Source organism: Cynara cardunculus, assembly GCF_001531365.2.
Source record: "Cynara cardunculus var. scolymus isolate 2C chromosome LG 12, CcrdV1, whole genome shotgun sequence".
Classification (NCBI taxonomy): Eukaryota; Viridiplantae; Streptophyta; class Magnoliopsida; order Asterales; family Asteraceae; genus Cynara; species Cynara cardunculus.
In genome coordinates this window covers 2,101,090-2,124,214 of record NC_037539.1, presented here as the reverse complement: position 1 = coordinate 2,124,214, position 23,125 = coordinate 2,101,090, and the positions used below count along the sequence as shown (strand labels likewise).

The window sequence follows — 23,125 nt, the reverse complement described above, 5'->3', positions numbered from 1 at the left end:
ACGTGAACCCAACCCTATATATGAAGGTTTTGTTTTCATGTTTTTATTGTAACTCTTATTTTCATCGAAACCTAACCTACATAAGATAAACGTAAAAATGATACCAAATTTCATGTAATTTTTTTTTTAAAAATTGATAATAAAATCTATAAATTATGATAATACAATCAGTTAGTTGCAACTATTTGCATTTAATTGCAATCGCCTTTTTGTAATATATTTATGACAACTAACTTATGTCATATTATTCTAAATGTAAAAAAATTTATACTTCAAATAGTATATATTATTTATATACGATAAATATAATAAATAAACTCATACATTCTCCTCATTTTTTGTGAGGTTTGTACCCTTGAATTTTAGGAGGCTAAAGACTCACATACTGCTAGACCAAAGCTCTTTAATAATTTAAAATATTTTTATTACCAACTAAAAAATGAAAACAAAGAGGATTTTATTTTATATTATTTTTTATAAAATTTAGTGCTAACAAAGTAAATGTAATTCAACCATACAGTTTATCGCGTACTAGTTAAGATTTATGAGATACGGTGAAAGTCCCATCTTTTTAGGGTTCGAACCCAAGTGTCATCAAAATTCTTGTAGTTAGGGGTGTTCAAAAACTCGATCAATCAAACTCAACCCAACGCGAAATAACTCAACCCCGAAGTAACCCGATGTCTAAACAAATTGTAAAATTTTCAACCGTAAGTATTGAATTGATATTGAGTTACTATTATTTGAACTCAACCTAATCCGATGAACCTGATATTTTTTTTATTTTTTGAATATGATATGATTATTGAGTTTATATTAATATATACATTTAGACAATTACACTATCATGTACGCTATTCATATATACATATTTTCAATCTATTCTCCATTTCTATATCACACATTTATATATATATGTTCAGTAATTGTGAACATATATATGTAAACTGATAAAATTAATTAAATGTGATATACGTAAGAAGTATGAATAAGTTGTATCAAACGGTTGACGATGAAAAAGAAATTATGAGTAGAGAAATAACATATTCAATGATAGAATAATATTTTAATGTACCAAAGTATCAACTCGATCAACCTGTACGATTTGGGTTGAGTTGAGTTAAGATTTTTCAAACCTCAAATATTAGGTTGAGTTGTTCAAATTGAATTTAATATTTTACTATTTATATCATTATTTTTAATTTAAAAATTGATCATATAAGGAAATTATTTACGGTGTTTATTTTACCATGAGGAAAATATTTTTTAATGTAAAAGTAACTTTATTTGATATTTAAAATTAAAATAAAATATCTAAAAAGCAAAACGGAGTAAATTTGACAACACGATATTTTTAACTTTATTTTGTTTCACCTTATGACTTAAATGCGAATTTAATTTGAACGAAATTTTAAGGATCTTGTATTTAAATGTAGAGTGAATTACGGATTTGACCCCTATGTTTTACAAGTTTTACCAAATTGGTTTATAGACTTCATTAATTACGTATATTACCTGGTGATATGCAATTTTTTTACGGTTTTTATCCTTTCCTCTAGTGACCATCCACCATATCCGTTAAACTTGAGGGCAAAATGGTCTTTTTATCATTTTTCAAGCATTTTAATTGTTTTTTTTTCTTGAATTTTGATCTTTTTCATGAACAATTCAAGAACATCAGGAATAAACTCTAAACCTAAATCTAAGAACAAACTGTAAATCGAAATCAAACTTAAATTACAACAATAGAGTCATCATCGTCACTTTCATCTTCTAAAAACTACAACAGTTAAAGGGTTATGGTTATTCAATTTTTCTAGTCAATATTACAACAACAAATCGAATTGAGGATGGTGGCTAAGAGAGGTTCTTTGTTTCATAAAGGTTAGGGTTCTTCGATTTTTACAGTCAAGATTACAACAACGACAACGACAACAACAACAACAAAAATTCGAAGATGATGGCGAGAGGTCATTTGATTCATAAGGGTTAGGGTTATTTAACTGTCTAGGGATTTGAGCATAAGACTCCTTGAATGCATCTGCATCCCCTCCATCTCGTCGGACTTTGTGGGTTGAGCGAAGGACTAGGTAGAGGTTCATGGTTGGACTCTATCTGTGTTTTTGGTTCATCAGCCCACCAATCAACACCATTTACATTGTCTCTACGTTTGTGTTTCTGGTTTGTAATCCCCCCCCCCCCCTTTTTATTGGTTTCTGACACCCCTTCATAGAGGAACCCCATCGACATCATCCCCACATGTGTTTCTAGTTTGTTACCTCTGCCCTCACCGTATGCATCATCTACCCTCTCCAAATCATTGAATAACAACTCAAGATTAAATTTTCTATTTTTAGCATGTTTTGTTGCTATAGCTTTAGATTTTAAGTTTTTCATCTGTATAGAATTTTTATTGTAAAACTTTTGAATGAATTCATTGTTTTTTATATTCCCACGATTTTTTGTTATATTTTTTTATGGTTAATCTGATTTAAATTTAAAAAAACGTTAAGACATAGAAAACAACAAAAGACAATTTTGCCCTCAAGTTTAACAGACTCGGTAAACAGTCGTTAGAGTAAAAGACCAAAACCGCAAAAGAATTACATACCACCAAACAATATACGTAACAAATAAAGTTTAGAGACAATATCATAAAAACCCGCATATCAAAGGGACCAAATTCATAATTTAATCTTCAATTTATTTACAAAAATAATAATAATAATAATTAGGTTATAATTTGGAAACGTGAAGTAATCATCACCCTTTCCCTCTCTCACTTATAAATACTCCCTCCATTTCACCATCATCATCTCTCTCCCAAAAACCTCACCATAATGAAGAACTCTCTCTCCTCAACTCCTCCACGTCGCCGGAAATTCCTTTTGTTATCACTCCTCCTCCTCTTTATCACCTTCACTTCCTCCACAGACTCGCCGGAAACCACCCTCAACCTCCGCTACTACCACCACCGCCATGATCACCATTGCTCCACCACCTCATGTACAAAACACCCACCTTCTCTCTGCTTGCAATCCCCAAAAACCAATCCTTGCCGCCCACCTCTCCCACCACTACCGCCGCAGCACCACCACCTGCAACCACCACCACCGCCTGAAGAAATCGATCCAAGATACGGTGTAGCAAAAAGATTAGTCCCATCTGGACCAAACCCACTTCACAATTGAAAAAAATTCCAGTTCGAATTCACCACCCGTTTCAATCAATCCTAAAATCTTTCAATTTTCTTGTCAACTTCTTGAAAACCCATTATCCAAGATTTTATAATTTCTTTAAATTTCTGGTGTTTTTTCTTCTTAATTCCGCTGTTTTCTTCTTTACGAACGTAAAATCGTAATCCCGGAATCACTCTTTCCATCCTTGTTCTTGAATTTGAATTCCAGAGGGGGGAAAAACAGAAAGCAATGGCTTTGATGGGTGTAATGGAATTGAATCTGCAAACATATTGGTCTGGAAGCAGCAAGAACAAGAATGGAAATAGCTAAAAAAGATTATGAGGATAGTTGTACTAACAGCAATAACAGTTGTACTATATATATATATATATATATATATCTTTGTAGGTTTGAAGAAGGTATCAGAAGAAATCCATGAGTTGCATTAAATTTACAGGCTTTTTCATGAGGAAGATGGTGGGTCTAATTCAATTTGGGGGGGGGGGGAGTTTGTGGTTTTTTAAAACTTTTGAGGGGTAAAATAGTAATTTTGCTTATCCTATGGCTCAATATTTGTTGACTTTGTTAATGTAAAGTAGTTATATGGTGCTTATGCCAATTAATGAATGATATGCGAGTTTAATGATCTTTGACTTGATTTCTCCTTTTTGCCCTTTTCATACCTTCATGATGTAATAATGCCACTTTTTGCCGATAAATGAAATTAGTTAGAGATTTATTGATAAGGCATGAAATCCATGATAATAATATATTAAAAAATATTTTTTTAATCATAGTTTTTAATTTTATATATAATTTAAAATAATTTGTTAAATATCTATGTCAATAAAGTTTAATAGTAAATGTTAAGTCAAAATGCATTTAATTATTGCATTTATATTTAAATAAATAAATAAAGTTACCAAAATTGAAAATACCACTTTTTTAATAAAATGTAAACTAAACCTTGCTAATTGAAAGACAAACGTTATGGGTTGGGTTCATGTGAAACCAATCTGTTTTCTTGAGACTCGTGATACCTTTTTTTTACATTTAAAACTTCAAACTCTGTGAAGATAAAAAAACCGAACCTTCACAACGAAAACATTGTGAATGTTGCTTTCATAACGTTTTGTTGTAAAGTTTTAAGTATAAAAAATGGTCTTACGAAACCAGGCTGGTCTCACGTAATCACAAGTCCAAATGTTACTATTAAAAAAACCCATTAAATTTACAACAAAAAGGGATCCTATTACAAGGTGCATCAACCCACCAGGTCAAAGAAAACAGATAAAAAAAGAGCCCGTTACACGAAACATAAAGAGAAAAACCAAAAATACAACAAAAAAAGCTATAAATAATCCAACTAAAAAAGGATCGACAAAGAGAAACGACGAAATCAACCAGAAATCTGATAAGGAAAAACAAGATATTGATTTTTTTTAAATAATTAAAATAATATTAAGTTGTTATTTTTATTTTTTTTAAGAATGGAAGACTATTATTCATGTGATTTGGACAAATTAAATTAATTTATCTATAAACAATACTTCTAGAATTACTATAGAAGTCTAAATTTGTACAAATATTTTGTCAAATATTATATTAATATTTTTATTTTCTAGATGGAAATATTGGTCAAATTGAAAACAGTCAAATCTTATTTATAGTATAAAACTAAATTTAATGTTAATTATAGTTTAATGAAGGCAAGTTAACTAGTTTGCATTTTGTAGGGGTATATTTGTAATAAATAGCAATTTTTTTAATGTGATTATTGAATTTTAAAAGTAATTACTAATATTATTGTATTTTTCAAAGAGAGTAATTGAGGTTAGAGTATATTACAAAAATTGTCCATGTGGTTTACAAGTTTCGGTTATTCGACTTCAATAAATACAATAGATAGAGGTGCTTAAAAACCCGATCAATTACCTAACGCGAAATAACTTAATCCGAAGCAACCCGACATCTAATCGAGCTGTAAAATTTTCAAATTGTAGATATTGGATTGATATCGGATTACTATTATTTGAACTCAACTCAACCCGATGAACCTGGTATCATTTTATTTCTTAGATTTGATATGATTGTTGAATTTCTAATAATATATATATTAGCCAATTATATTATCATGTACACTCTTCATATACACATATTTTCAATCTAGAGTTTGTTTCAAATACAACTCATCGCATTTGTACAACCAATGCAACCTAATAAATTGAGATATTTATGGAAATGATAAGAGTTCATTTATTATGATTTGAATATTTATGGAAGATGAATATGGTTCATTAATTATGATCAATACTTTATATTAGGAAACAATCAAAACTTTTATGAAATCACATATTAATCAAATGAAATGGACGCTTGAGATTGGATTGTATTGGTTGCACAAATGTCAAGGGTTGTATAATAATCAACCTCTTTCAATCTATTAACATCTTTATATAACTCATTTGTACATATGTTCAGTAATTGTGAACATATATATGTAAATCGAGAAAATTAACTGAATGTGATATATGTAAGAAGTATGGATAAGTTGTATTAAATGGTTGATGATGAAAAAGAATTTATGAATAGAGAAATAACATATTCAAGGTTAGAAGAATATTTTAATGTACCAAAATATCAACCCGACCAACCCGTACGGTTTGACTTGGGTTGGGTTAAATTTTTTTAAACTGCAAGCATTAAGTTGGGTTGTTCAAATGTCTTCAACCTGATCAACCCAATCCATGAACACCCCTAGATACTATGTGATTTCTACTTTATTATGATTTTCGTCGTTTCCTTAACAAGTGTTGAGTATTTCCTGTTAAGTTTCAAAGTGCTAGTTACATGAGGGCAATGTAGTTTTTTTTCACATCCCCCCTCCTTTTTATTAACCTGGATATCTAATCCGTTATGTGAGCCGATTAATCCCAGGACGACCACCTGCTTTGCAGGTTGTCCAGAGTCATCGTATTTGAACATCCATGGCCACAAGAAGATTTTTATTCCTCCTTGGATTTGAACCTGAGACCTCCTGGTTCTTTTGACATTTGGAGTCAAGCTCAAACCAATCAAACACCACCCTTCTGGTTCATCCCCCACTCTCTTAAAATCATCTAAAAAAGCCTAACTTGCATATGCTTTTGTTTTTGTTGTATTTGGGTTTCGTCTTTTTGTCTAAAACTAATTAAACAAATTGGGTCGGATTTAGAAACATGGTTTTTTTAATGTGATTACAAGTGATTTGTTTGGGGAAGAATCAATGAATGCTGGTATAGCTCAAATAGTTAACAGACAATCGATGATGTCTAGTTCAAGTGGTGTTCCCTGGGAGTCCACCGCTACTGATGGAAGTCATTTTGTTGCTTACTACGCCCTTCCTCATCTATGGGTGCTTAGGTATCCATCGTCCTGGAGGTGATGGTTGTTTCCCTGATCAAATTTTTGGCATGTATAAAAGGGATATCTGATGCAATCAACCCACCATCCGTCCATCCCTCTGCCACCACCTTCGCCTTCTCCTCCACCATCACCGTCCATAGCGTAACCCTTACCACCTCTATTGCCCACCAAAGCAACATATACCTACGAATTTGAAGTTTGTATAAGAAGCATGTTGGAATACATTCCCGAATAAGCAAATAAATTAATATTGTTAATTACAACTTTCACTATCATGATACACGAAATCGAGCTTCGTAGATCATTCAGCATATCGGGCCTTTCATAGGTTATCATGCATCTTTGGGGGGGGGGGGGGGACAATCGTTGCAAAGGAAACAACAAGCAATTGAAGAAGGAATAGGAAGACGAGTTCCAAAAACTGTACAGAAATGCTTGTAAAAGGACTATATTGCTCTCATGCCAGTAGCATGCGGGCCACTTAACTGGGAATCTTAACGCCCGTCAAGACGAGGACGAGAACTGTAACAAAATATAAACCATATAGTATCTGATTTACTTTCGAAAGTTGACTGATGAAAATTAGTATGTTCGTAAACTTTCAAAAAGATAAATTATGTTTACAACAGGTTTTTACAGTTTGATGGTTTAAAAACGATTTTTTAAACTTTTGTGACCGAATAAAAGATAAAGGGAAATTGCATGAAAAATAACGTACTTTTACTTGATTCCTATTTTGAACAACATACTTTCAAAACTTTCATTTTGATACCTAAAATGTAAAGTTTTAAACAATTAAGTACCCGGGTAACCGATTGAAGCTTTAGCCGGTTACCATGTTGATATGGTATCCAACTCAGTATGGTAACCGGTTAAAGCTTCAACGTGTTACCCGATTACTTAAATGTTTAAAACTTTACATCTTATGTATGAAAATGGAAATTTTGAAAGTGTGTTACTCAAAATAGAATTCAAATTAAAATACGTTACTTTTTCATGTAATTTGTCTAAAAATAAACAAACCTATGGTGCTATTTATTACAATTTGTCCTTTCGGTCAAGTGTGCAGCCTAACTTAGTACATTTACTTACATTATCTTGAAGAACATAATATATGTGTGACAAAATTGATGATAAATTATAGATTAAGACATTAAATTGACGAAAAAATTTACTGACGATATTTTGATGGAAAAAAATATAAATTATAATTAAAAAAAGATAAATTTAGTGCTGAAAATAATAATGGATTGTTGATGAAATTAACATAAAAAATTAAATGAAATAATAAAAAAAAAATCATTTTTTAACGAAAATTCTTAAATAAAAAAAGATTCATTTTATAAAATAAAACACTCTCAGAATTTAAGAGAACATAAAAAATAGGACAAATTGCATAAAAAAGTAACATACTTTGCTTTGATTCCGGTTTTGGGTAACGTATTTTCAGAACATTCGTTTTAGTACTTAAGATGTGAAGTATCAAACATTAAAATTTCTAGATAATCGGTTTAAGAATTAAACAGTTACCAATGCTGATCCAACATCCAACTCAATGTTATTTAGATAGTAACATGGATTTTTTTTTAAAACTAATTAGTTGTTAATTTATATATTTTATTAGAATTCATATATTATATTTATTTATGTAAAATATATAATTTACAAATAGTTATAATATATAAATTCTAATAAAATAAATAAATTTGAAACGGTTTTTAAATTTAAAAAATCCATTTTACTAGTCACGTTAGCAAATAATATTGAATTTAATGCAACTTCATTTGTCATATCAGCATTGGTAACCAGTCAATACTTAAACCGATTACTTAGGTACTTAAATGTTTAAAACTTCACATCTTAGATTCCAAAACGAGATTTTAAAACTACGTTACCTAAAATATGAATCAAGACAAAGTATGTCACTTTTTCTTGGAATTTGCCAAAAAAATATATTATATTTTGCATTTTTTTCTTTCCTAGTGATAACCAATACATTCAAGTTGTAGTCATTTTATTCTTTTTCTTTATATTTTTCTTGTTTCTTTTTTTTATTTTAATTAAAAAAAGAATATTTTATTGTGAACTCGAAATTTCACTTATCAGATTCCATTGGGGAAGACATTGTTTTTCAATTGGAAGGGACCATGCTCTTTAGCACGAGATTTTGAGTCTTGCGTGTCTACCATTTCACCACAAAGACATCTTGAAAGTGAATTCATCGAGTTGTTCCAAAGAATCAAAACGAAGCTCAAGGTTTAATGTCGAGTTTTTGGATATGAATAATCCGAAAATAAGTGTACTGTTGAAGAGGACTACTGCTTCCATAAAAATACTTCATTGTATAGCATTAGCAATTATTAAAACGGAAAGTCAACTTTTTGAGGAAAAATATATAAAGGTCAACTCAAAATATTTAAAGTTCCTAAAAAATAATGTTTAGAGAAAAAAAAAATACGTGTTTAGAGTTCCTTGAGTCTAAAGATTTCAACTACTGAATGTTCGTTAAAAGTTTGTACTGCTTGCTTATAAAATACAATCTGATGAGCATCTTTATTGATAACCTGTTGTTTTTTATATAAAAAGCTCAGTTGTTATTAGTTTGAAAACGAGAGTTAAGGGATAGTTTCAATTTACACAAGTTCTTGATCTTAGTTACAGTAGAGTAGTTTAGTAGTAATTTCTAGTTTACATTCAAACATTTATATTTCATTAATTTTTTTGATTAATTTGGATATCCAACTCGCTATGCGATCCGACTAATCACAGAGTGACTACCTGCAAAGCAGGTAGCCCAGAGTCACCGCATTTGAACCTTTGTGGCCACATGAAGATTTTTATTCTTGCTTGAATTTAAACTTGAGACCTCCAGTCATTTTTGACCTTTGGAGCTAAGCTCAAACCAATCAGGCACCACACTTGTTGTTTTATATTTCATTATTGTAATCTACTTTCATAGCTTTATATCATAACGTTTTCTTTAATTTTACTTTTATCTTTGTATTTTTGTTGTTGTTGTTGTTGTCTAAAAGGTAAAACCTACTGTTGTTGATGTTTCAGAATTGTTACATGGATTGATCTGTAGTGTTATATATATATATATATATATATAGGGTTGGGTTCACGTGAGACCAGCCTGTTTTCGTGAGACCCGTGAGACCAGCATTTTACACGTAAACTTCACAGCAAAAACACTGTGAAGGTTTAAAAAAAGTCGAACCTTCACAGCAAAAACACTGTGAAGGTTTTAAAAGTCACCTTCACAGCATTTTTGCTGTGAAGTTTACGTGTAAAATGCTGGTCTCACGGGTCTCACGAAAACAAGCTGGTCTCACATGATCCCAAGTCTCTCTCTATATATATATATATATATATATTGTTATTTAACTTGTATGCACTGTTAGGCTAGTTTTTAGTAGTATACTAATGTGTTAACTCATACTGATAAAAGCAGTATTTTGTGGACAAGTTGATTAACTCATAAAAGTGTTGAAATGTTGCTTGAATGAGGAGCACAAACAACACAACCTGTATGATGCAAATGCAAAGTCATAATCAAAGTAACAAAGGAATTTGTACTTGTTTTGTATGGCTTAAAGAAATATAGGTCGTGCCAGGCCTGATATCATATCTACAAAAGAATATGAGAACAAACATATAACGAGAGCCTCCTAAGTACTGGAAAGTGTTTATATAAACGAACAGAACAGAGTTACGATCTTGCAACACTGTTGTGATGTTGTATAATACCCTTTGTATTGGTTTCAATAAAACTCGAAGGAATTCATGTTTTTGGTTTACTTTTTGTTTCTAAACCAAACAAAAACCCAAAAATTAAGTTTTGACCTCAATATTTGAAGTTGGTATTTCACCTTGATATCATACAACTTTGAAAACATATTCATGTGGATTTTGATGCTTGTTATTTGTCGTTATATTATTTGTTAAATATAATTGTACAAGAAAATGTATACTTGTGATATCTTGTTACTGATTTTTATATGTATACAAACATCTTTAAGGTTTTAAATTTCACGCAAACAAGCAGATGGAACAAAACTTGATCCAGACTGTCGAAACTGAATAACTACATCAGGATCAAGAATAAACCCGCCTATGATTTGTTTAGTTCTTGTACTAGATTTATCAAAAAAGTAGTTTTTGGTTGAATTTTTTCCCCAAAAAAACAATTCTCAATTCGGTATAGTACGTCTTGTTCAAGATCGGATTCGAAAAACTCGAAACAAAACTAAATTAGGTTTATATTTTTCAAATTAAAAAAAAACCCATATACATATTTGGTTAATGGTATAGTTTCAACGTTTTTCATTTTTCAATGTCCAGTTTTGGTTTCATTATTTCTATCTTGGTTTGATAATCCTACGGTATTGGTTTAGGGGTCGTTTACCAAACGTTTATCCGAGTAAGTACTTACCAAGTCTCATTATCTTACCAGATGAATGGTAAAACACCAAAAATCTTATTTGATAAGAGCAAGGTAAGTGAAAGCGATGACTTTTACCATAGTTAGCGTTTATCGGATAAATTATTGCATAAGATGTCATTTTGGTGGACTAAAATCTTACCCAGTAAATAAATGATAATGTTAAATTTTACCGACAAACATTCACCAGATAAGCGTTTGGTAAACGACCCCTTAGTCTGGTCTAATGCACACCCCTATATTTTGGATATCTAAACATGATTAACAAAAACTTGAGGGGTGTGATTGTGATCTAAGTATAACTTCAGGGTATCAAATGAAAAATGAAAAAATAAACAAAACTAAATGGAGTTGAGATCCACCGACGATACCTGGCCTGACCTCCGTCTCCTCTCCCTCTCTCCCTCTCTCTCTCTCTCTCTCTCTCTCTGCATCACTGAGATCTTACTCTGATTCAAACTCATATTGATCTGCATCTCAATCTAGTGATTTACAACCTATGTACACGAATTACTGACGAATGAGAGTTTGAAATTCTAAAAACAAAAGGGGCATCGCAATCGATTTCACTGAGAATGTTGTGTCATCGTGTATCTGCAGCAGTTTCATTGATTGTCTTGCTTTCGTGCCTTTTCAATGTTGCTGTTGACTGCAAAACGCTAAAAAGAGACGGTAATTGCTCAGTTCTTTTCAGAATTTTCCGTTGGAATTACGTGATTTGTTATTGTTTATATGTATCCTTATCTCGGAGAGGCGTGATTAAATTTGCATTTTGTTTATCTTACAATTGAGAATGCTGTTTATTATGACTACTTGAAATTGCTCTTTGATCCGATGATTTGCAGTGGAAATTGGGCGTTGGCCTGTTAATCGTTTATCATTTTGGCACAATTGACATGTTTTTAAGATTCAGTAGTTCGATGTTTAATTTTAGTGCCTAGTAAGAGTTTTACGGTTGCACAACTGCTCGGATAAATTTAGGTTAAAATATGTAAGCATTTACTAGCAAGAAATTTGATGTTTGGAGTCGAATCAGTTCGATTAGTTTGAATGTTAAACTGATATCAATCATTGGGCATGGAATTGAAGTCCAAAATAAACTTAAGAGAAGATGCTGAGAATCAGCACTCTTCTCGTGACAGTCCTCAAGGAAGTTCATGTACCTGCTCATTTTCTTGCTTTAGTTCAAGGAGTTCTTTTATCAAATCCGTGAATCTTTTTTTTTTGTTGCCTTTTTTGATGTATCTAGTTCTACTATGTAAATTGATTTTACTATGAGAAAATTATGAAAATGGAAGTATACAATTAACCTGTCTTGGAGTGGATGAATAGTGTCTCTGTTTGACTGTAGTGAAAGCACTTAACGAAATTAAAGCATCTCTTGGATGGAGGGTGGTGTATGCATGGGTTGGAGATGATCCTTGTGGAGATGGTGATTTACCAGCCTGGTCTGGAGTCACTTGCTCCACACAAGGTGATTATAGAGTAGTTACTGAACTGTAAGTGTAACTTCATCCTTGCTTGTATTCACATGTTACTAAGTTACAGATCTGTGCAATTGATCTGAATTTGTCTACATTGGATCCAACTATGTAATTTCAGGGAAGTATATGCGGTGTCAATTATTGGACCTTTTCCTACTGCAGTAACCAATCTGCTGGATCTTACGAGGCTGTAAGACTTTATTTTCTTTCCTACTATGCTGTCACCCAGGTTTTTATTGCTGGTGTTAGTTTGGTTGTTTGCTTCAAGGTTTCTAAATTATGATTAAAAGCAATTTCAGCGGGGTTTGGTGTTAACTTTTGTGATAGTCAATTATCGTGGGATAAACTATTTAATATTCTGTTGGCAGGGATCTCCACAACAATAAGTTGACAGGACCAATTCCACCTCAAATCGGACGTTTGAAGCGTCTTAAAGTACTGTAAGATCCTTTACTTGATTCATTAGTACTTGGTAGTAGTCACTGTATAGTTCATAGGAAGCTTCATCATTATACTTTCAAATTTTATCATATTTGTTTGATTCCTTTTCAAACATTTTTTACACCTGGAAGTCTGAATAGTAGCTATAGTGACTTTGATATATCTTCATCATGATTTTGATATATATTTGTTATTTTGTTATGCCTTTGAGAACCTTAGTTGCAGACTTGCAGCCTCAAGCTTCCTCTCTGTAACTTGTCTAATTTTGCATGGAGTAACAAATGAGCATCTTAAAGAGGACTACCGCCAATTAAGTTACTTACATGTTATTAATCCATACAGTGACTTTTTAACTGTATAATCAGCTGTTCATAGGAAATTACAAATAACCACGCCAATATTTAGATGCTCTTTACCTCTTATTCCTACACCGAGTTCACTACACTTTTGCTCACCCTTCTCTAAAATAGGAAAATCAGTATGTTGTAGAACTTTATTCTCACCTGCCTCTAATTGTGGCCACCCTTTCATTTAAATGCAAAATTCCCTTTTGGGTAAGGTTTGATCCAGATTTACTTTTACTACTAGTCATTAATTACATATTATTGGTGAGATTGATGTTTGGTCCATAAAGTTGCTCATTTTTGTCTCCATCGAGGGGCAACTTTAGATATTTGATTAATAGTCAAACACTCAAGTTAAACCACGTGCCAAGTCAATGGCTGTTTTTATGTTGGGTCGGAGGGAGTATTAATTTGACAGTAATCGCCAAGTTATAAAGGGGCACCATTCTTCATTAGTTTCATTACTTTTCATTGCGTGCCGGTTACTCAAACATAATTTGGCCGTTAAATGGCGAGTTTTTATCTTCTTTACACTAAACAATGCATCTCCAACTTGTGACTTATTCATCAAGTATCAACTAAAATCCCTTTTTTGCCAAGTACAATAGATAAATACTTCAATAAAAATCGAGACCCTGTTACACATTCACATGAATAGGATAAAGCTGCTTGGGTTGATTAAACATAATTAAGTTGACAAACTTTACCCACCCTCTTTTTGTTCTTTTTACTCTTTTATGTTGTCACTATCTTAACGAACCTAGCAATGTAATAACATTTACACCCCTACAGTCCAGCTGCCTTGCTGAATTTGTTGGGACTTGTTCAGTTTATCTTAGAGATAATGAGTTCGGATCCACACTTGGGTATTGCTTACTAAATTACCAAGGGTGAGTCAATGGGCGGACAACAAGGTTTCATGCTTTATATAGTTCCCGGGGTCTTCTAAATGATTATGTTTACACCCTACAAATCTTTTAGTGTAGGTTAATGTGACATGTATAGATAAATTACTTAAGTCACTCTATTTCCCATACATCAATGTAGTACTTTATCAGCCAAACTTAGAACTCATCTTGGTTGATATTTGCTATCTTTCCAGTAACTTGAGGTGGAACAAGCTGCAGGATGTCATTCCTCCTGAAATAGGTGAACTGAAGAAACTAACACATCTGTGAGTATTTGCACTCTTTGTTTAGGGGCCGTTGATATATGGAAAGAACAATTAATCGAACAGTTACTCATGTGTCTGCAGGTACTTGAGTTTCAATAGCTTTAAGGGTGAAATCCCCAGGGAGCTTGCTAATCTTCCGGAGCTACAGTATCTCCATCTTCATGAAAATCGCTTTATTGGGAGAATTCCACCAGAATTGGGCACCTTACGGAATCTTCGCCACCTGTACCTTTCAACCTTATGCTACCATATACCTCACCAAAAAGAGTTCACTTAATGAGTTAGTCTTTCCATTTTTCTGCTTAAAAATAAAGAAAAATCTCTCTTTCTGCACAAATTTTTTTAGGCATCTCCTAAAAAGTATTATAAATGAACTTTGTGGAGATATGAAAACTATGTCAAATTTGAATCAATAAAATCATAAGTGGACTCTTTTTTCTTAATATGAAGAGGTATTTATTAAGTTTGCAAATATGATTTGTGTTGACAAGGTGAGAAACTGTCTTTGTAGAGATGTCGGTAACAATCACTTGGTTGGAACTATAAGGGAACTAATACGTATGGAAGGATGTTTTCCCGTTCTGCGCAATCTGTATGTCCATTCTGCTTGGAACTTGATCCTGTTTCCAATTATAACCCTCTGGTTCTATCTACCAATTATGTATATAACATTTTATTTGACTGTTGCATATTTGCAGTTATCTTAATAATAACTATCTGACCGGAGGAATACCAGCACAGCTTGCGAACTTGACTAATCTTGAAATTCTGTAAGTATTGCTTGTGCAAATAACTTTCTGAGATGATAATGTCGTACCAAATTTCTTGAATCTGACGGTAATGGTGATGGTTTCAGGTATTTATCTTACAACAAGATGTCAGGGATTGTACCAGCTGGACTTGCTCATATTCCCAAGTTAACTTACTTGTAAGCATCCCCAAATCTTATCATCTATTGGAACGTGGTTGAAGAAATGTTTCCTATCTGCTTTATAGTGATGGGATGGGCAAAATTGACCGGGTAGGTCTGGGCACCTAAGGATTGGGACTGATTAAGCCTGCCTAGGACCCGTTAGGACTACCAGTTAGGAACGTTCTCAAGATTTTCCCCCTTGAAGCAGTTACCACCAGGATTAATTATATGGACAGGACTGAAGTTGGCTAGGAAAGGTTAGGACTGGGGAAGGTTCTTTTGTACATGTGTAGATTGATTATTAATGTGGTCTTACAAGAATATTTTTCATTATTTGTCACTACTTTAGATGGCTAACCGATTTTACATGGTTGACGTAGAAATTAATCATATGCTTTGTCGTAGATAAACGACTTGAGGTACTTGTAACATCCCAGGCTAATAGTACCAGATATTGTCCGCTTTGTCCAATCTGGACTCAGTTCTAAAACATGTCTGATAGAGGAAATATTCAGTCCCTTATAAGGCAGCCTTTGTTCCCCTTCCCAACCGATGTGGGATCTTATTGTAAACCCCCTTGGGGATCCCAGTGTCCTCGCTGGCACACCAATTTGGTTCCCGGCTTTAATACCATCCAACTAACTGTACCAGATATTGTCTGCTTTGTCCACACCAGGACTCATGGTTTTATAACGCGTCTGATAGAGGAGGTATTCAGTCCCGTATAAGTTATAACGCAACCTTTGTTCCCCATGCCAACTGATGTGGGATCTTACAGTACTGGTCAAGCAGAATTTGCCAAACATTTTTAGTGAGCCTGGTTAAGATTACACTATTAGCAGTATAGTTAATGCCCCAATATGTCTTTCTGCATTCCTTAGAGTTTGGTGGAGTAGGGTCGTTTATCATTGAGGCAAACTCTGTTCTCCTTGCCTGATTTCCAGTTGTTGGTTGTTAATTGTTTCATGCTGGTATCTATACACTTGATTGGTGCTACAAAAGTTATGGCCGGTCCTTGGGAGACCTCTAAGGTTATCCCTTGGTGATCGGCCAGAAGGTCACTACTTTGATTCCTGGAAACAATTTCTTCTCAAAAAAATCCCCTCCGCGACTAAACTGGGGTCACACCCTTGTTACCTATTAGCGGTAGGACCGATGTTATTGTTGCTTATTAGCAGTAGTACCAAAGTTGTAGATGATATTGTTGGTATAAATAGTCAAACAGGTTACACGCACAAGAATGACTGCAGGAAGCAAAAGACATACTCCCAATCTCAAAATAAATGTCCACAATGAAAATGGCACATGGTTTTGGAAATATGTAATCAATATACTTTCTAATTGTACCTTTAATGACGAGGGACTAAAGAATTTCTCATCTCATAATTAATGAGAGCATCTCCAACATATTCTCTATAATTTATTTAAAATATAGAAACAAAAGTTAAAATCTCTAAAAAATTACATTCAACTCCAAGAGATTCTCTATTTTAGAAAATTCAACATTAATTATGTTTATTAAAAATATTCTATTGATTTTATCATCCCAATACACTTTTTAAAAAACATTTTTTTATAAAATAATAATAATTCAATTTCATTGGTGGAAATGAATAAAAGTTCATTTCTCTCCTCACATCAAGTTTTAGAGAATTCTCTCAATTTTGAGTTTTCTCAATTTTAGAGAACATAGAGAATCTATTGGAGTAAAATCTTCATTTGCTATATTTTAGAGAATGTGTTGGAGATGCTCCGATAGAATTGGAAAATAGACACTTTTGAAAGTAGACATTGTATTGAGAGAGACTAAATGTGGACACTTATTTCGGGATGGAAGGAGTAGCATTTATATGGTTCAAGGGTTTACCTGTATTTATGATCATTAATAAGGGGTTGTTTACTAAATGCTTCTTACCGGGTCATTTAGCTTAACGAATGAACATGGCAAGGGCCGAAAATCTTACCTTGTAATAGCGATGATAATGATAGAGAGTCTTACCTGGTAAGTGAGGGTGATGGCTCTTACCCGGTAAGCGTTTACCGGGTAAATTGTTGCATACGATGCCGTTTTGATGGACTACAATCTTACCCGGTAAAGTAAGTTGGAGTGTTGATTCTTACAGGTAAGCGCTCACCGGGTAAGAGTTTAGGTAAACTCCCCCTAAGATTCTTATTATATGTTTGTGAATTGTCTAGTACATTAATAAAATAAAAAAAGACGAACACCATTTATATGAAAGGTTGGAAGAAGATAGTATTGACAAATTCTCACAGTATAGAGTCAAAATGAGGCTTTGTATCTAACAGATAGAGATGTTTTCATTAGTATAAGGTTTCTTTAATCTGATTGAAGCGTTTTGTTATTAGGTACTTGGATCACAATCAATTAAGTGGAAGAATTCCTGATGCTTTCTACAAGCATCCTTATCTGAAAGAACTGTGAGCCTGCCTTCAAAACCTTCAAGAATTACACACACACACACACACCCCCCCACGTAGAGAGAGAGAGAGAGTCTCATTTTACAAATGCAATAACTGGTACAAACTTAGAAACCAGTTTTCATGTATGAAACATATGGGTAAAATGCAGTGTTTATATATCATAAGTGAAATCTTCAAGACCGTTTTCTTCCATATACAAAACATCTTGAACATTTCACATATAAAAGAACATTGTATAAACACTCATTTTCACATGTAAAAGAAGAAACAATACATGAAAATTGTTTTGTAAGTTTGTACAATATATTGGGTTTGTAAATGATTATAGGGTTTGGTTCACGTGAAACCAACCTGTTTCGTGAGACTCATGAGACCATAAAAAATAACATTGATATTTCACAGCAAAACATTGTGAAAGGTACAAAAAACACTCTGAAGGTTTACCTCCAAAGTGGTTTGCTGTGAAGTTTCAGTGTTAATTTATTTGGTCTCACGGGCCTCGCGGATCTAAAGTCTATATATACACACACACATTTGCTTCACATTGTTTGTTTTTGCAGATACATCGAAGGGAATGCATTCCGGCCAGGCGTGAACCCAATTGGTATTCATAAAGTACTCGAATTATCAGACTCCGATTTCTTGTTTTAGTCAACTTCACTACCCAATTTTATGTTCTACTCAAACGAAGCACGATACAAGAATTCCCAAGTTTTGTTGTCAACAGTCTACCTCTTATCAATGAGAAAATTACCAACTGTGTCTCAAGATTCTCTTTGTATCCCAAACGGGAATACCATTTCTATAGCTTGGTTAGAAAATTTCAGTCGACTTTGGAATGGGTATTATAACAGCATGTATTTCCTCGGTTATGATTGGGAACCTCGGTTGTTATAGCTTATGATTTTACCATGAGTTTTTTTTTGTTTGTTCATAATCTGTCTAGTGACTAGCATCTCAAATTACAAGTGTGCAGTTCTTAATATATTACTCCCTCCATTTCAAACTACGAGCTTGTTTGTTTACCTCTTAATAGTTCAATAAAGAGGCAACATCTGAATCGTCAAAAGTTGAATCTTGTTTGACAAAAAAAAAGCTTGCATCTTAAAGATTCTAAAATTCTTTGAATGATTTTGTATGTTGGGACTACCTAAACCATCCAGAGACCTAATTTCATTATGAATAATTACCAAACAATCATATTTCATTTTGCATTATATCACAACAGTCTTTTAATCATTCTGACAACTTAATCATTCTATATCAAATCATTCGGCAATTGTCAAAAAACCTCTAAATGTCCATTGTAAAAGTGACACATAATTTTAGATATACATTATTATTACACTGACAATTTACCCTTTTACCCTTAATTAATTTATCTCTTTTCCCAACCCTTGAATATTTTTTAAATTGGGCACTTATCTTAGAATAAATTCTAATAGAAATGTGAATTTTTGTTTTGGAACGTATTCAGTAGTAAAATTACAGGAAAAACCATTCACATGGGGTGAAAATACAGTTGCACTTGCACACGAACAAGTTTAAAAATTTGGGACTTGGTCTGGCACAATTTGGTCCCAAAAAAAGTCCAATCAATTTTTATAGTCTGATTCGTTTAGAAAAATAAAAATTAACAGAGTTAACTCACAAAAATCTGATTCATGATGATTTTATGAACCTGTCTTCTTTCGATCTGGAACATCAGACCGTTATAACAAGTTTGATGATATTTTTTAGCAGTTGTTTATGGGTTTACCTCTTAAAATTCGTTGCATTCGCATATCAGTACCATCAAATTCGAGTATGATTTATGTCGTTAATATACATAAATAGTCAAACATCTCTAATCCAACACCAAATCTTTTTTTATTCTATTCCAATCCAACATCATATTTCATTTTTCATAGCATTTTTTACATTATGCTAAAGTGACTCAACACTAACTTTTGCACCATTTTTGTACTGAAATAATATTGCACCAAATTTGGTGTTCTTCTATTCATAAAAACAAATTTAAATAAAATTATAAAAGCATTAGTCAAAAAATTTAAAAAGGTTCATTTACCCAAATGCTTATCCAGTAAGTGCTTACTGACAGTAGTTAACACTATAATTTATTTTGATGCATAAGATTTTAGTGCATGAAAACATATGAAATGCAACAACTTACCGGGTAAGCGCTTACTTGAGTAAGAGTCGTCATTCTCACTTACTTGGGTAAGAGTCATCATCCTTCTAATGGTTCTTACCCAAGAAGATCGTTGACCCTTGTCATGTTCATTTGATGAGGAAATTTATTAGGTAATCACTTACCGAGTACACATTTAATAAACGGTGTCCAACTTAAAAATAAGAAATATACTTGAAATATTTTATTTGGTGTTAGAAGTAAACAAGAAAAGATAGTATAATGGGTTGAAGATTAATTATTATTTACATCAAATTTTACCCACTTTTGATGCAAGAATCAAAGCAATAATGAATATGAATCATCATCAGTACATTCAACGATAGTTTGGGATCAGAGATACCGATTAAATCGATTTGACGAGAGAGATGGCAAAATCCTAAGTATCTGAATCAATTTTCACATCAAATTGATTTGAGGAGAAAGAAGAAATGAAATAGATGTTGAATTATGTCTTCCTTTGACAGTTGATCCTAATGACAGCAAGGGGATTGATATTAACTGAATGCAACCAAAATTTGCTCTATGGATGCTACTAAATTCTCAGGATTTGATCAATAGCATTGTTTGGGAAGAGAGTTGGTTTGCATCTAAGAAAACAATGTCCTGCTGAAAGATCAATAGAATCAACTTAAATCAAACCTCAACTTCCTGTTAATCAAACTCGATATCATTCATCTTCAAAGTTGAATAAAATCAAACACAATTTCCTGTTCAACATTTAATAGAATCAGTTCAAACAAACACAGTTATTTGAATCCGATATGATTGCGCTTCTTGAGTATTTCAACAAAATCAGCTACCAATTGAATCCTAATTTATCAGATCCGACATTCACGTAGATTTATAATCCCAAAAAGTTGAAGGAAGAAAACAGTAGCTAATCCAACAATAATCATCGATCAAAATATCGCGATTCTTCAAGCAGATCAGGAAAGCTAACCTTATTCTGAAATTGACTCGATGATTCTACCACGAAGATTTCTTAACGCCATGCAAAAGACCACCAGAAGCTAAATCACGAAACACGATACGAGAAACTCGAAACATCTGATAAACGGAACGAGCACGACCAGTGAAAACACACCGATTCATCACTCGAGTAAATGAACTATTTCTCGGTAAATCAGCCAACTTACCACGGAATTTCTCCCGCACATCATTCGGAAGATCGGTATCTTTAGCGAACGCTTTGTATAGCTTTCTCCTCAATTCGAACTTCTCAGCGAGCAATCTGCGTTTTTGATCTTGTAGATTCCGATTATCCGACATGTTAAGACCCATTGCAATCTAGTGTTCTTGAAGAGCGAGTTCGAGACCTGCAGTTCGCAATGCTTGAAGACGCAGAGGAAGAACAACGGCAGGGGCAAAGTTAGGGATCAAATGAATTGGGAGCAAATCTGAACCCTAGGATTTACCATATTATGTAAATTACAAAACCAGTCCCTTTACTATTGCTCAATCCAGTTGTGGTCCAAAGCTTCTATCTTTTACATTCACTGTCCACTCATAAGTTTAGTTTCATTCGATTATGGGCCTGTTTGTTAGCAGCTTATTGAGTTTAATGAGACTCACAACTTATTCAATTAGCTATACATGATTGTTTGGTTGCAGCTTTGCAAGTTTGTTGTGACTTAATGATATAGAAAATGGTTTATTCAGTAAGTTTCTAGGGATGAGTTTATGCAGAAAATCAAGTTTTTTTAAATAAAAAAAACCCTACTCCTATCAATTAAAAAAACGCTCATTCTATTTATAAAAAAACTCTAACAACAATTTTCCCAATATGTACAAATATATTAATTCACACATAACAACTTTATCTATACATGATTTAAAAGAAAAAAAAACAACCAAACAACTAATCTAATCGTGTGTTTTGTTACATACCTTCTCTACTGGACTGGAGATAAAGGCTTTTTTGCTCAATGGACAAAATTGCCCTCAATTGAACTTCACAGGTTCACGAAAAGCATATTTGTAAGAAAAACTAAGGTATTGTTTGATAAAAATAAGCTAGCTTATTTTTTGAATACACGGTTAGATGCACATAAGTTAACTTATTAAAACGCTATTTGAAGTGTCGTTTTGGTAGCTTATTATCATTTTTTTTTCAATTATAATCCTCATTAATATTAAATTATTATACACTGCTATTAATTATAAATAAATGTTAATAAAATTTAATATAAATTAAAAATTAAACTTAATTATACATTAATATCATTTATTAATCATTTACAACGATTATTTATCATATCAATAATTTTCATATTATTATTTTTAATTATTATTAAAAATATATGGTTATCAAAACGTAAACATAACAATTTTAATAATATTTATGTAACATAAAAATTAAAGGTATATTTATTTTATTTCATAGATGATAAAAATGTGTTAAATAATTTTAATTTTTCTTTTAATTTAATTATTAAATATCTTTTTAGAAAAAAAATATTAATTAATTATGATATGTGAGGCTGACCATTTCTATTTTTATTCATCTTATATGATATGTGAGGCAGACCATTGTTTTGGGTCAATGGATGAAAATAGAAATCAATTACAAACGAAATTGTTTTATTCATCTTATATGCACATTGTTGATTCATAGACAGACGAAAAATGTCAAAATTAGGTCTGAAAAAAGCTTTCTTGTGATTACGACAAAGCATAAGGTTTGGAGTTTCGAACTACCGTAGCGACTGCTGCATTTGGCGTTAGTTTTGTAGAAAACTAGAAGATGATATTAAGCCTGGTCCAAGCTCAAACCTGAAGAAGTTTTCAACAGATGAAAGATTATACTTATTTAATACTGATTATCAATTGTACTTGTCCACAATAGTGTTGTTTCATAAGCTTCTTGACCACTTAAGATTGTGAAGAAAAAACCTCCTTACCCAAATTTGTTTGCTTGTGCAATTAAGGTTATGGTTGGTAAAATGGTTAATAAACTAGCTGATGAATAAATCATGTTTGACAAAATCAGCTGATAAGAATGTAAGATGACAAAAAATAACATTTTGAAAAATTAATCAATTATAATATTTCAAAATATAATTGAAACAAGTCTTTAATAATATAATATATTAATTAATAAAAACA

At 32.4% G+C, this 23,125-nt stretch overlaps 2 protein-coding genes across 2 annotated transcripts; one reads left to right on the top strand and one right to left on the bottom strand.

The window, feature by feature from the left end:
- Nucleotides 1-11,423: 11,423 nt before the first annotated feature.
- LOC112523207 (probable leucine-rich repeat receptor-like protein kinase At1g35710) lies at nt 11,424-18,785 on the top strand. The gene is made up of 11 exons (XM_025132719.1): nt 11,424-11,700; nt 12,380-12,527; nt 12,631-12,702; nt 12,881-12,952; nt 14,400-14,471; nt 14,553-14,696; nt 14,983-15,063; nt 15,170-15,241; nt 15,328-15,399; nt 17,752-17,823; nt 18,387-18,785. Exons 1-11 carry the CDS (start codon nt 11,604-11,606, stop codon nt 18,475-18,477), a joined length of 993 nt encoding a protein of 330 aa, XP_024988487.1. The 5' UTR covers nt 11,424-11,603; the 3' UTR covers nt 18,478-18,785.
- A 1,649-nt stretch (nt 18,786-20,434) lies between these two features.
- Nucleotides 20,435-21,400, bottom strand: LOC112522941 (ribosomal protein S14, mitochondrial). The gene has a single exon (XM_025132297.1). The coding sequence runs from the start codon at nt 21,299-21,301 to the stop codon at nt 20,987-20,989; it is 315 nt and encodes a 104-aa protein (XP_024988065.1). The 5' UTR covers nt 21,302-21,400; the 3' UTR covers nt 20,435-20,986.
- Nucleotides 21,401-23,125: the final 1,725 nt, after the last annotated feature.